The sequence below is a fragment of the Pseudonaja textilis genome, chromosome 8 (assembly GCF_049901715.1).
Source record: "Pseudonaja textilis isolate UNSWEBS1 chromosome 8, rPseTex1.2, whole genome shotgun sequence".
Taxonomy (NCBI): Eukaryota; Metazoa; Chordata; class Lepidosauria; order Squamata; family Elapidae; genus Pseudonaja; species Pseudonaja textilis.
This window is the reverse complement of record NC_141997.1, coordinates 42,826,122-42,840,357: the sequence shown is the minus strand read 5'-3', so window position 1 is coordinate 42,840,357 and position 14,236 is coordinate 42,826,122. Positions and strand designations below refer to the sequence as shown.

Sequence of the window (14,236 nt, the reverse complement as noted above, 5' to 3'; positions counted from 1 at the left end):
TGATGATACATAAAACCAACATATAAAAGGAATACATTTTCATTAGAAGGACATGATAACTAAATGTCAACATCATCTTTAATGAAAAGTAATCTTTAATGAACAAGTAATTTTATGTGGGGGGGGAAAAGGAAAGGGGGAAAAGAGAATGAAAAGTTTAAGATTTGAAAAAACAACCAAAAAGAAGAATAGTTTGAAAAATAAGTATAATATTAGAAAGCAACAGAAGAGTGGAATACAGAAGAGAGAATTAGAAGTAGGGTAACAAGGGGGTAAAAAAGGGAGGGAGAAGAAGACAGGGAACAAGGAAAGGAAAAGAAGTTATAAAGGACAGAAACAAGATATAGAGAAACAGGGCCTATTTAGAGATAGCGGGTGAAAATTTAATTGAAAAAGGGATTCTGCAAAGGTACATAAGATATTGTTATATTAGAAATAGAAATAATTTTTAGAAAATATGAAACAATGTATGTTTAAAATGATGGATAAAATAGTTATTGTAATCTAGTGAAATGTTTGTTAATAAATAAATGAAATAAAATGAATGAGAGAATTGAATTAGGAAAGGATGGAAACATTTTAATTATTTAAAAATATAAGTGAAGAGAAATAGGGGGGAAAATTAATTATGGAAAACTTATAAGTGTTCCCAAAGTTATTTTCTTATTTGTGGATCAAAGTTTTTGCCATTTAGCCAATTCATTATTATAACCATTTTTTTTTTGCCTATGCCACCATTGTTTCTTTAACATGCTCTTCTTTAAGTTTGTACTCTAATAAATATCTATACAATATTTTTATTAATTTATCATCTGTCTCTAACAATAGTTTATCTAGAATTGTTCTTTATTAATACCCCATGTTTTTGTGTCTTGTATGTATCACTGCTGATATTTTAAGGACATAGGATCATCTTGTGTGTATAGATTATCCCAACTTCAAAACTTTCCTTTTTATACTCAAGTTCCAAAATTTAATAAAGGGATTCCATTTAAAAAAAAAAAACCTGAAGAAAGACTTATGCTTTCCTTTCCCTAGGGTCCCATCATCTGTTGTAAAGCAGTTTCTTCAATTTAAACATCTAAATGTTTTTGCAATGAAAACTTGATTACCATTTCATGCATTCTCATCCTCAGACCAAAAAAGATCTTTGGTCTCTGCTAAATGGGAATTTAACCAGCTTTATGCTTCTGAAAGTTAATTTTATTACATGGCACAAGCAGTGATATTACAGAAAGGGTGAGAAATTAAGTTATTAGTTTCTAAACTCAAACCAGTTGAACAATCTAACGTTGCATGAAAATATATGTAGAGATTCAGATTGTGTGTGCGCGCGCATACATACACACACATATATGTAAAAACATTAAATGTATGAAATTAAAATGAAGTTTTAGCAGCCAAAGACACTTAATGAATAAAGAAATAATCTGTAGGTATAGAATAATTGCTGGTTCATTGACCACAAAAGCTCTATACTATTAGAGGTGGAAAGTATTTTCTTCGGCTTCAGTCTAGATATTATACATTTCAAAGATTTTTCAAATTATGTGAGGGGCCTATTTCCATATCTTAATTCATCATATATGTAGACTCTGAAACCAGGAGATTGCAGTAAGTCATTAGCTTAGGCCATTGAGTCTCTTCTGAAGTGTGGTTATTGAAATAATTATATAATTATTATTTTACTCATTGTAACTTCACTGTAAGGCATGCATTATAGTAGATATATTTCTGAATGCGTCAAAGAAAGATCAGAGTATATCTATCTCTTTAGACCAAATTATTAAAACCACGAGAAGTAAAAATGACACCAATTCACATTGATCACGTATTTCAAATTTAAATAATTCACTCTGTAATCATTTTGCTTAACTCTTTAACCAAATTCCACCTGTTGCAGACATAAATTTAATTATCCTGTCTTATTTAACTTCCCTCCCAGACAGACGTAGTCCTGAAAATATCAAACCATTGAAAAATGATAGCTAGGCTCTTAGCAAATTCTACAGTTTAGTAACAGAGAATTATCCTATTAAGAAAATATCCTGCATTATTTTATTCATTGCGATGCAATTTAGAAAGGCAGAATATTAATTCAACCATGGAATGTGATTTAATCTTTTGGAGTAAAAAAAAAATTTAATGATAAACAATATATAGTAATATTTTACCCTTATTTTCATTTTAATAAGTTTTTAAATATTTTTTTTTTTACTTCTTTCTATCAAAGACTGGTTTCTTGATTAAAGAACAGGGACTATTAATAGGCTTAACAACCCATAGTGCAAGTAATGGATAGTTTTGATTTAAAAACTTGAATGATGAACTGTCCCTAATTTGATCCTTCAGGTCTTCCAAGAATCATTGTAGCTAAATCCGTCTTCTTCTCTTCCTTTCCATCAGCACCAAAGCCTTCACCAGAGAGCTATTGTTCTCACCCAGCTACCCAAACACTACAAACCTACTGACTTGAACTCAAAAGATTTCTTTATTAGGAATGCCAGAAGCCCCGGCAAAAAGTTTATCTCAAGTCAGGCCGGCTGGAAGATGAATAGTTGTCTGCTACACCTATTCATCTCCTCCCCCTGCCTTTTATCCCCAGAGTTAGGGTGGGGCCTCACTAACAGTGGTGGCTCTTCCTTCCCCAGGATCTGCCCTTGGCTTTCCACTGCCTTATGCTCTGCCATGCATCAAGCCCTGAATCCAGCTGTTCCTCTTCTTCTTCATCTGCCACTTCCAGATCTGAGGGCTGTTGACTCTCTATTTGAAGGCTGATGGATGGCCCAGGTTCTCTCCCTCTCCCCCCCCTCTCTCTCCTCCCTCCCTCTCCCTCCCCCTCTCTCTGCCAGCTCCACTGAAGCTGACTCCCACTACTCCTTCTCCTAATTTGCTGCTGGAGGGGCCAGTGGCTAACAGGCCACAACAGCTACTTTGGGTCTTAATTGAGTCCAGTCATTTGTTCCTCAAGGCGAAACTCTGGGCTAATTGGTTCCAATGGTTGTCTTCCAAAAGGCAACTGGATTTTGTTTTCTTCTTGAAGATGTTTCGCTTTTCATCCAAGAAGGTTCTTCAGTGCGGATTGAATGTTGGAGGATGGAAAGATTTATCATCTTTGCAGTCATCCTAACCACTCTTTCTGAGAACCGTTGAGGCCACTTGGAGGTTTATCTGTGCCCACAGGGTCACCTGAATAGTGCAAATGGGTGGCATCTTCTTGGAACTGCTGAAAGAACTGTGTTGCAAAACAGGAGAAAGGTGGCATCGTATTTCTCCCTCTCTGTTGGGGAGGGAGTTGTGTTGTAAATAGGATATAGAGATAACTTCTTCCATCCTCCACTTATTCAGTTGCCTTTTGAAAAAAAACCTTTTGGAACAACTATGCCCTGGATAACTGAGAATCTCCACAGACATCTGGACAATTTGTTTGGTGATCCATTGGTTTCGTTTTCTTGGCTGTCCTCTCTGGAGTCTTCTCTAACACCAGGTTTCAAAAGCTTCAATTGTGTTCCTATTGCAGAATCCCAAATTTGGACAGATTTGAATGTTCCTGCAGAATCCACTATCCATTTCTGACAGATGATCACCATGCTTCTATTTTAATAACTTCATGGAAGAAGAATCCATAACTTCATGCTTACTTTCTTCATCCTTTGGCCTTCCTCTATGTTCAATTGACAGTCAAATTTGGGAGAATTATTAACATTTAATGGATGTTATTATATCTTATTTATTTATTTATTTATTTGGTAGTTTTGGGGATCAGTTTATGCCATTAACTGAGCTGGAATGGATCAGCAATTGGCATCAATATGCATACATAGTTGAAATAACTTTTGAGAAAGTAAATATAAGATTGTAGTCTACATGTTCCATCTTGCCTATTTCTTCTATGGCCTCGCAGTTTTCATGAAATGCAGAAGGTTCTCCCAGCAGCCAATGCAGTCTCTGTAGATTTACCAGCAAGGAACTTTGTAGATTTACCAGCAAGTTCAACAAATAAGGAAAGGTCCTCTCCAAGACCTTTGCTTTATGATATTGAACTTGATTTGCACACTGGTAATTTTAAGGAATTAAAAATCTCTAATTTTAAGGAATTAAACTCCTTCCAGAACTGTGCTGCCATATTGGGGTTTTTTTTATTTTAAAACTCAGTTCTGTTTTTTTTTTTTAAGTGCCAGTCAATTTTGCTTTTAAGAAATTGAACATGAATTGTCCCAAGAGGACACAGGCATGACAGGTTTATTGTGAAACTGCTGCTTTTGGGGTTTTTTCCAAGACAGCATATAATTTTTAAAAAGGCTTTTAGAATTTTTAAATTCACAATAAAGCCAATCTCTTGAGACCCTCCATTCCAGACAAGTTTAAAGATCCATACAAGCCAATCTTTCCACAATGATTAGACATGTATTAGAAATGCAAATGACCCTTACTATCCTAATTGATCCAGTCTTACCTTAACCAATATTCTGATTTAGTTTGCTAGCTGTAAAATAAATCCAGTGTAATTATTCTTAAACCCTGCCTGAATCTATTTTAATTAAAACCTGGCACTTTTCCACTGAAAGCTTTAAGCGGTTTTATCTTGGATAAGGTTTTTAAAATGTAACACTTTACATATGTAATCTCACATAAAAGTAAATCTGTTAAAATTAGAACAATAATTTATCTGGCTTAGCTTTAGGGTTTTCATTTCCACTGATCTATTTTGCATTGTGGTTCCTTGCTTGTAAACAAAATATATCAAGGGAAGCCACTCCAAGTCACAAAGCAGGAGTCATCAGAAAAGAAAGGAGAGAAATTGATTCCACTTTGCTCATCAAAAACTGATGTCGGAAGGGTAATGAGCTGATTAAGGCTGGACTGTAGGGAGAACTTTGCAATGTGTCCTGTTTTGGACAAAATACATCTACTATGTGTAAAGGTAGAAGCTTCTTCTATCCAGTAGTTTGGCCCATTGGCTGCCAGCACAGCTAGCTACAGAGTCAGATGAAGAGGAGGAGGAGGAGGAGGGGAGCCTGGGCCAGCTTTGGAGCCTTTGGAAGGCTCTGATAAGGAAACAATATCAGAGCAGAGCTGGGACCTTCTGTCCTATCCCAGGTGGAGGCAGCTGTCTTCGGGATCTGTAGAGTGAGGGGGAGGAACAGATGGAGCCCATCCCAGATGCACTTATGCACAGAGAAGAAAGGAGAGCTATGGAAAGCAATAAGCTGGCTCTTGGGGAGAGTCAGATGCAGACAATAGCCAGCCCTTCCCTGACTGGGAAATAAATAGGAGAGGTTTGGGAGCTGCCAGTTGTCACAGAACAACCATTCATTTCTAGTATATGACAAGCAATTCAGATTTCTTGGCTAAACCCAGGTTTGTTGGGACTAATTACATTTGACTTTTTGTTTATCGTGTGAATAAAAGACTGTTACTGCCCGGTTATAAAAAGGGGAGTTTGTTTTACTTGCAAATAAATGTCTTATCACTACTTGCAAAGGCTGGATCAGAACTCAGTCAGGTCCAACTCTAAAGGCGGTGCTCATCTACCTTTCTTAGCCGAGGGAACCAGCATTGTCCAAAGACACTTGTGTGGTCATGTGGCCAGCATGATTATATATCAAGGTTCACAGAACACTGCTACCTTCCCACCAAAGTGGTACCTATTTATCTATTCACGTGTTCATGCTTTCAAACTGCTACATGAGCAAAAGCTGAGACAAGGAACAGGAGCTCCTTTGTGCAGTGCTTGGATCTCGAACCCGGCTTTCAGGTTTCCAACTGACAAGTTCAGTGTCTTTAACCGCTGAGTCATCACTCTCCTTTCCATTATACGTGTAGAAATAATCAAATTCTGCAGAAGGCTGTGGGTGCAGGACTCAGCTGGACTAACTCACCAAACATAAACTACATTCTGGCTGATGCTCCCAATCCTACTTTTTATGGCCCCATGCTTTTTGTTTCTCAGATGTATTGTTTTCTGCAATTTGTGTGCTGCTTTTAACTTTTCAAACATCATGCCTCTATGATGCCTGTTTCTCGTGATACATTTTATTGCAAGCCTCATTTTAAATTCTACATTTTAAAAAATGGCCCAAAGCCTCTGTTGCAGAGCGAGACCGTTGTTAAGTGAATTTTGCCCCATTGTACAACCTTGTTCTTTCCAAGGAATGTGCTCTCAGCTGAAGTCCAGATTCAATTATGTGAGCTTCTGTTCTCCGATTCCCAGATATTTTTGTGAATACACCATAATTTATATTTATATTTATATTTATATTTATATTATATATATATATATATATATATATATATATATATATATATATATATATATATATATATATATATATATATTTGTTTTCTGAGGTTCTGCGGGTATTTGTATGTGGATCTTTGGTTGTTGGGTTTCTCCCGCGTAAGATTCAAGTATATAGGCAACGTTTCGATGAAGTCTCATTCATCATCTTCAGGCTTTTGTCTACAGCTCTGTGCTTCTCAGAGTAATGGAGATTGCAGCTGCTTCCTCCTTTTAACTGCCAGTGGGGTGGGACTTGATTGGGTGGGGGCTTGGCTGTGTTCTGATTGGGTGGGGTGTGTTCTCATTGGTAGGGGTTTGGCTGTGTTCTGATTGGTTGGGGGTTAGCCGTGTTCTGATTGGTTGGAGGCGTGTTCTGTTCAGGTGGGGGCTTGGTTGTGCTCAGGTTAGTCTTAGTTGCTGGGGATTTGAGCTGGAGAGTTGTGATTTTGCTGTTTGGCTTCTAGTTCGTGGTCCTGCTGCATCTTCATAGTGGGTGTCGGTTTGCTTCATGTATGGCTCAGAGGGGTTTGAAGTGGGTAGTGATGCAGCTGCAGTGCAGCTTCTGGTCCATGGTCGTTTCTCATTTTCTGAATGGGTGGGAGTCTGTTTTCTACATGGAAGTGTGGTGGTGGCATCTTGTGTGGCTCTCATGGGTGTGGGTCCGGTGTCCTTTTTCATGTTAGGTACTCGTCTGTTCATGAGGCGGGTTTCCAAATGGCTGGAAAGCGGGAGGTGTCATCTCGTTTGTTCATGCTGTGTGGGCGTTTTTCTATCTCTATGGCTTCTCTGATTATTCTGCTGTTGAAGTGTTCGGTTTTGGCGATAGTTCTGGTATTTTTAAAATCAATTTCATGTCCTGTGGCTTTGAGGTGTTGGACCAGGAAGAGGTCGTTTCTTCTTTTTGATTGAGTTCTTATGTTCTTCAATGCGTGAACTTATTCTTCTGTTAGTTTGTCCAATGTATGTGGTAGGGCAGGCAGTGCAGGGGATTTCGTATACTCCTTGGTTTTCTAATTCGATTTTGTCTTTGGGGTTTCTTAGGATGGTGGATATTTTCTGTTTGTGCAGAATGCTGTTTTGATGTTGTGTTTTTGGAGGATCTTGCTAATTTTGTCTGTGGTGCCTTTTATATATGGGAGGAGGGCTTTGCCGTTTTCTTGTTCTCTGTCTTGGATTTTGGTTGGGGTTTCTTTTTGGATTAGGTGGGTAATCTTCTTTCTTTGGAATCCATTGGCTGTAAGTACGTTGGTGAGAGTGTGTAGTTCGGTTTTTGGTGTTGTTCATCGGCTAAGCATTTTGTTCTGGAGATGAGTGTCTTGGCTACGGAATTGATCTGTGCTGGGTGGTGGTGTGAGAGTGCATGTAGATAGCGGTTGGTATGTGTTTTCTTCTGGTAGATGGTGTGTCCTAGGAGCCATTGGATCTTTTGTATACCAAGACATCTAGGAAGGGAAGTTGATTGTTGGCTTCTGTTTCCATGGTGAATTGTATTTTGGGGTGTAGGCTGTTGAGGTATGTGAGGAAGTTGTTCAGTTTTTCTTTCCCGTGTGGCCAGATTATGAAGGTGTCATCTACGTATCTGAGCCAGAGTTTGGGTTTGTGGTCGTATTTTTCTAGAGCTTGTGTTTCAAAGTGTTCCATGTAGAGGTTTGCGATGACAGGTGAGAGGGGTGATCCTTTCAAAAGGATTCAACTTTGCTGTCGCTCCCAAACACATCCCCACAGAAACCATCATATGCGGAGTTGAAACCAGCCTGACCAAAACCAACCCTGATGATGCTAACAAAATCAGACTCGAAATCACCAACATCCTCTGCACTACCAAACCACCCAAAAGCAACTTATCCAAAGAAGAACAAACTGCACTACTTAACCTGAAAGAAGACACCAGCATAATAATCCTACCAGCAGACAAGGGCAACGCGACAGTGGTAATGAACACATCTGACTACCAAACCAAGTTAACCAACCTACTCCAAGACCCCACATACAAACCCCTAAAGACAGACCCCACCACCTACCTAGAAAAAACTACCAAATCCAAAATAAAAGCCTCCCCCATCAGTGAAGAAATCCAGCAAGGAATCATACCCAGAGAAAAATCATCCAGATGCCCCAAACTTTATGGTCTCCCCAAAATACACAAAGAAGGAACCCCACTCAGACCAATAGTCAGCTCCATAGGCTCACCTCTACAAAACCTGGCCAAATTTCTTGCCAAACAACTACAACCCTATGCAGAATCCATCAACTCACACGTAAGAAACTCATTCCAGTTCATCGAGATCATAAAGAAACAAAACTTACAACCTAGCGACCTACTAGTAAGCTTCGATGTCATATCCCTCTTCACCCAAGTGCCAATAAAAGAAGCCTTGACAGCCATCCAAAACAAATACAACCCCCAAGCACATCCTAGATCTAACCAACCACTGCCTATCCAATACTTACTTCACCTACAATGGACAAAAATACAAACAAATAGAAGGAGCACCCATGGGATCACCCCTCTCACCTGTCATCGCAAACCTCTACATGGAACACTTTGAAACACAAGCTCTAGAAAAATACGACCACAAACCCAAACTCTGGCTCAGATACGTGATGACACCTTCATAATCTGGCCACACGGGAAAGAAAAACTGAACAACTTCCTCACATACCTCAACAGCCTACACCCCAAAATACAATTCACCATGGAAACAGAAGCCAACAATCAACTTCCCTTCCTAGATGTCTTGGTATACAAAGATCCAATGGCTCCCTAGGACACACCATCTACCAGAAGAAAACACATACTAACCGCTATCTACATGCACTCTCACACCACCACCCAGCACAGATCAATTCCGTAGCCAAGACACTCATCTCCAGAACAAAATGCTTAGCCGATGAACAACACCAAAAAACCGAACTACACACTCTCACCAACGTACTTATAGCCAATGGATTCCAAAGAAAGAAGATTACCCACCTAATCCAAAAAGAAACCCCAACCAAAATCCAAGACAGAGAACAAGAAAACGGCAAAGCCCTCCTCCCATATATAAAAGGCACCACAGACAAAATTAGCAAGATCCTCCAAAAACACAACATCAAAACAGCATTCTGCACAAACAGAAAAATATCCACCATCCTAAGAAACCCCAAAGACAAAATCGAATTAGAAAACCAAGGGAGTATCACGAAATCCCCTGCACTGCCTGCCCTACCACATACATTGGACAAACTAACAGAAGAATAAGTTCACGCATTGAAGAACATAAGAACTCAATCAAAAAAGAAGAAACGACCTCTTCCCTGGTCCAACACCTCAAAGCCACAGGACATGAAATTGATTTTAAAAATACCAGAACTATCGCCAAAACCGAACACTTCAACAGCAGAATAATCAGAGAAGCCATAGAGATAGAAAAACGCCCACACAGCATGAACAAACGAGATGACACCTCCCGCTTTCCAGCCATTTGGAAACCCGCCCTCATGAACAGACGAGTACCTAACATGAAAAAGGACACCGGACCCACACCCATGAGAGCCACACAAGATGCCACCACCACACTTCCATGTAGAAAACAGACTCCCACCCATTCAGAAAATGAGAAACGACCATGGACCAGAAGCTGCACTGCAGCTGCATCACTACCCACTTCAAACCCCTCTGAGCCATACATGAAGCAAACCGACACCCACTATGAAGATGCAGCAGGACCACGAACTAGAAGCCAAACAGCAAAATCACAACTCTCCAGCTCAAATCCCCAGCAACTAAGACTAACCTGAGCACAACCAAGCCCCCACCTGAACAGAACACGCCTCCAACCAATCAGAACACGGCTAACCCCCAACCAATCAGAACACAGCCAAACCCCTACCAATGAGAACACACCCCCACCCAATCAGAACACAGCCAAGCCCCCACCCAATCAAGTCCCACCCCACTGGCAGTTAAAAGGAGGAAGCAGCTGCAATCTCCATTACTCTGAGAAGCACAGAGCTGTAGACAAAAGCCTGAAGATGATGAATGAGACTTCATCGAAACGCTTGCCTATATATCTCAATCTTACGGGAGAAAACCCGAACAACCAAAGATCCATATATATATATATATATATATATATATATATATATATATATATATATATATATATATATATATATTTTCTGAGGTTCTCATGGGTATTTGTATGTGGATCTTTGGTTGTTCGGGTTTTCTCCCATAAGATTGAAGTATCTAGGCAACGTTTCGATGAAGTCTCATTCATCATCTTCAGGCTTCTGTCTTGGCTCTGTGCTTCTCAGAGTGAGATCACTGGTGTCTGAGGTAGAGAATCCATCAACCAGGATTGAAGCGAGGAAGTTCCAAGGCAAAGTAATTCACCGCCCCTTCTGATGAATGGGTGGACATGAATTAGATTGGTTTTGAAAAAGAAAAATAGTCTAACTTAATATATATATTTTTTTCTAAATATAAAAACATAGATACGTTATCCCAAGGGTGCTTTTTCAGGAGGCAATTGGACTTTCTGTTTTTTTCTTTGAAGACATTTCGCTTTTCATCCAAGAAGCTTCTTCAGCTCTGACTGGATGGTGGGGAATGGAAGGATTTATACTCCTTGCAGACAGCTGGACGTTTAAATTCTTTCAACAGTTCCAAGAAAGCTCCACACCCATTTACACCACTCAGGTGACCCTGATAATACAGAGAAACCTCCAGGTGGCCTTTACAACTCTCTAAAAGAATGCAAATGACCAGCTGTCTGGAAGGAGGATAAATCCTTCCATTCCCCACCATCTAGTCAGAGCTGAAGAAGCTTCTTGGATGAGTAGTGAATCATCTTTTTTAAAAAACAAAACAGAAACTTCAGTTGCTTCTTGAAAAAAAGTTCTTATCCAACAAGCTTCTTCTATTCTGAGAAGTCCCCATCAGAGGCTTCTTCAGAGCTGAGTTTTTCTTCAAACAAAAAACCAGAAAATCCAATTGCCTCTTGAAAAAGCACCTTTGGGACAACCATGACCTGCATAACTGAGAATCTCCACAGACAGACATGTTATGCTTTTAATTATTCTTTTTTTAAAATTAGGGAGTAAGGTTTTCCAATGCTTATTTATTTTTCTTATAGGCATATTGATGATATGCTAAGAAGGTAATCAATGAAATTATTTATTTATTTTGTAAGTTTATCATTATGCAGGGTAATATTTTTACTTCCTTATTTGTAAATTTAATCATATTTTGAAGAGAAAATCTATGGAAAAAGATGCACAGGAAGGGAAAATAAAATTTTATTTATTTTCTATATTATGCCAATCCACATTTTGATGGTGGGGAAGAGACGCCCAGGAGTTTTCCAACGGATAGTCCTCCAAATCAGAAGCAGATTGTAATGTTCTAGGTAGTGCCCTGCTCCAAAACAAAACTAAAGCACCACAAAATGTTTCTTGTTCAAAGATTTAACTTCCAAAACCCCGCAGGTCCATCTCCAGAACAGCTGGATCGTGTGCTGGAAAAGATGCAATGCACTCTTTAGGAACATTTTTGTTTAGTAGTGGGTTTCAAAAAGTTTTCCTACTGGTTCCTACTACTTTACGCACATGCAGCATTTGCAACTCACCTTCTGCTGCAAGCCCTGTGTGTAAAACAGCTGACACACAGCAATCGGCTGTGCTGCGCAAAGCAGCTGATCATTGGAGCGAACCAGTTCCCTCACAGATGATTGTCAAAGCTACTGGTTCAGCCGAACTGAGACGAACTGGTAGAATACCACCACTGTTTTTGTTCCTTAAGTTCTACAAACATCTTTTGCAGGGGTGGGATTCTACCAGTTCACACCTATTCACTAGAACCGGTTGTTAACATTCTAAGCAGTTCAGAGAATCAGTTGTTAGAAGAAATTACTGGCCTAATCCTGTAAGGAAGGCAGGAAGAAAACATTCTGGTGTTGCTTACAGAAACTGCCTCTCCATTAACCCTTATTATTTTCTTGGCAGGACTAGACTTCCTGTCTCTGGAACATCTCTGAACTTTTCTTTTCCCTTCCTTTGCTGGTACTTTGCTTGTGTGGAGTGACCATTCAAAGTTACAATAGCACTGAAAAAAGTGACTTATGACCATTTTTCACACTTCCGACTGTTGCAGCATCCCCACAGTCACGAGAAGCCAGGCGAGGAGATGCATGCCTCGATGTGAGTAATGTTGAGTTGGCCATGCCCAACCAGTCACATGACCACCAAGCCATGTCCACCCAGTCACATGACCACCAAGCCATTCCCACCAACTAAGCCATGCCCACAGAACCGATTGTTAAAAAATTTGAATCCCACCCCTGATCTTTTGTTCCAGAATTTTGTTCATAGCATCTAAAATGCATATTTAATAGTTGAAGAACATACTGACTTTGAAATCCAAACCCAAATATGGAGGGAGAGAGAGAGAGAGAGAGACAGACAGACAGACAGACAGACAGACAGACAGACATATCCAGAGGTAACTAAACATTTACCTGGGGTGGAAGAAGTGGTAGTCGGATGTAGGCAAGTAACATACTCAAGTCATTACATCTCCTTTGAAGGTCATATTTGACCCACTTCATTAAGGCATGGAAAATGGTTTCTTCATCAGGAACATTCACATCATCACTGGCAAGAAGTTTGTGCAGTTCGTCTGCGGGCAGCAGCAAAAATTCTTGATTTCTAATCACCTCCATGATGTTCTCCTATGCAAAAAATGAAAACCAAAACCAAAACAAAATCATTAAGCTGTCTTCCAGTATAAAAAGCAAGCTGTCAGTCAAATGACCAAACCTGGAACAAATATACAGTGTATTACTCTACACCAGGGGTGTAAACTTGATTTCATTGAGGGTTGCATCAGGGTTGGGTTTGACCTTGGGCAGGTGAGAGGGTGTGGGCAGAATGCGAGTGGCCAGCTCAACATCACTCGTGTTGGGGGTGCCTAAGGTGGTCTGAGTGCACTGCTGGCAAAAATGGACTCCCAATCTCCATTTTTGACTGCAATGGCCTCCTGCAACTCTCTGCCAAGAGAAAACAGAACTTGGGAATGCTTCGTGCAGCCCTCGCAAGCTCCATTTCCAGCTGTGACAGCCTCCTGCAACCCCCTGCCAGCTAAAATGGAGCTTGGAAGGGCTGTGTATGGCCCTTCTGAGCTCCATTTTGTTGGCAGAGGTACTGTAGGCCAGTTCTTTGCTGTTTCCAGGGTGGCCCCATGGGCCAGATCTAAGCACTCCATGGGATGGATCCAGTCCCCGGGCCTTGAGTTTGACACCCCTGCCCTATACTGAAGTCTAGAAAATCCATCCGTTCTCAACAGAGGTAAAATTGGCACAAGAATCCTCTTTAGGTATCTGCCTGAATGTATGAGATTTTGAGTAGAGGACACATCACTTTCTCACCTGCAGTCTCTCATCTTTTTGATTAGTAAATTCTAAGCGTGTGCTCTTCTTGTGTTCAATTGCAAGCCTTTCAGTTCTCAACCTCATCTGGAACTCAGTTCTGTAATACCATGTTTCTCCAACAATATGACCTCCCCGAATAGGAAGAGCCAGCATATTTTCTAGGCATAAAATGAAATTAATCCCCTCCCCCAAAATTTAGACCTATTTTAAAACATGCAAAATGGGGGAAGGGCGGGGGGACTTGCCGTTAGGAGTGCCCCGCGGGCAGCAATTCCTCGCCACCAGCTGCTCCTAATGGGCGATCATGGCAGACCGTGGAGAGCTCTCTACTACTGCCAAGCACCTTTGTGGCAGACCCAAGACCTTCAGTGCCCGCCATTGTTGATTTCCCTTCTGCCCATGCCACCACCGCGTTTGGAGCTGCCACTTCCACGTTTGGAGCACCACTGCTGTTTGGAGCTGCCGCTTCCGCATTTGAAGCTGCCGCTGCGTTTGGAGCACTGCCGCTTCTGCGTTTGGAGCACTGCCACTGTTTGGA

General features: G+C 40.4%; 1 protein-coding gene across 2 annotated transcripts in view; it reads right to left on the bottom strand.

Annotated features, from left to right (window-relative positions):
• The window catches only part of KLHL1 (kelch like family member 1), a 122,473-nt gene that overhangs the window by 40,509 nt on the left and 67,728 nt on the right, over positions 1-14,236 (bottom strand). For both annotated transcript variants that reach the window (XM_087938034.1, XM_026705382.2), the window contains exon 5: positions 12,787-12,999. In XM_087938034.1, coding sequence (XP_087794160.1) covers positions 12,787-12,999 — 213 coding nt within the window. The remainder of the gene's footprint in view (positions 1-12,786; positions 13,000-14,236) is intronic.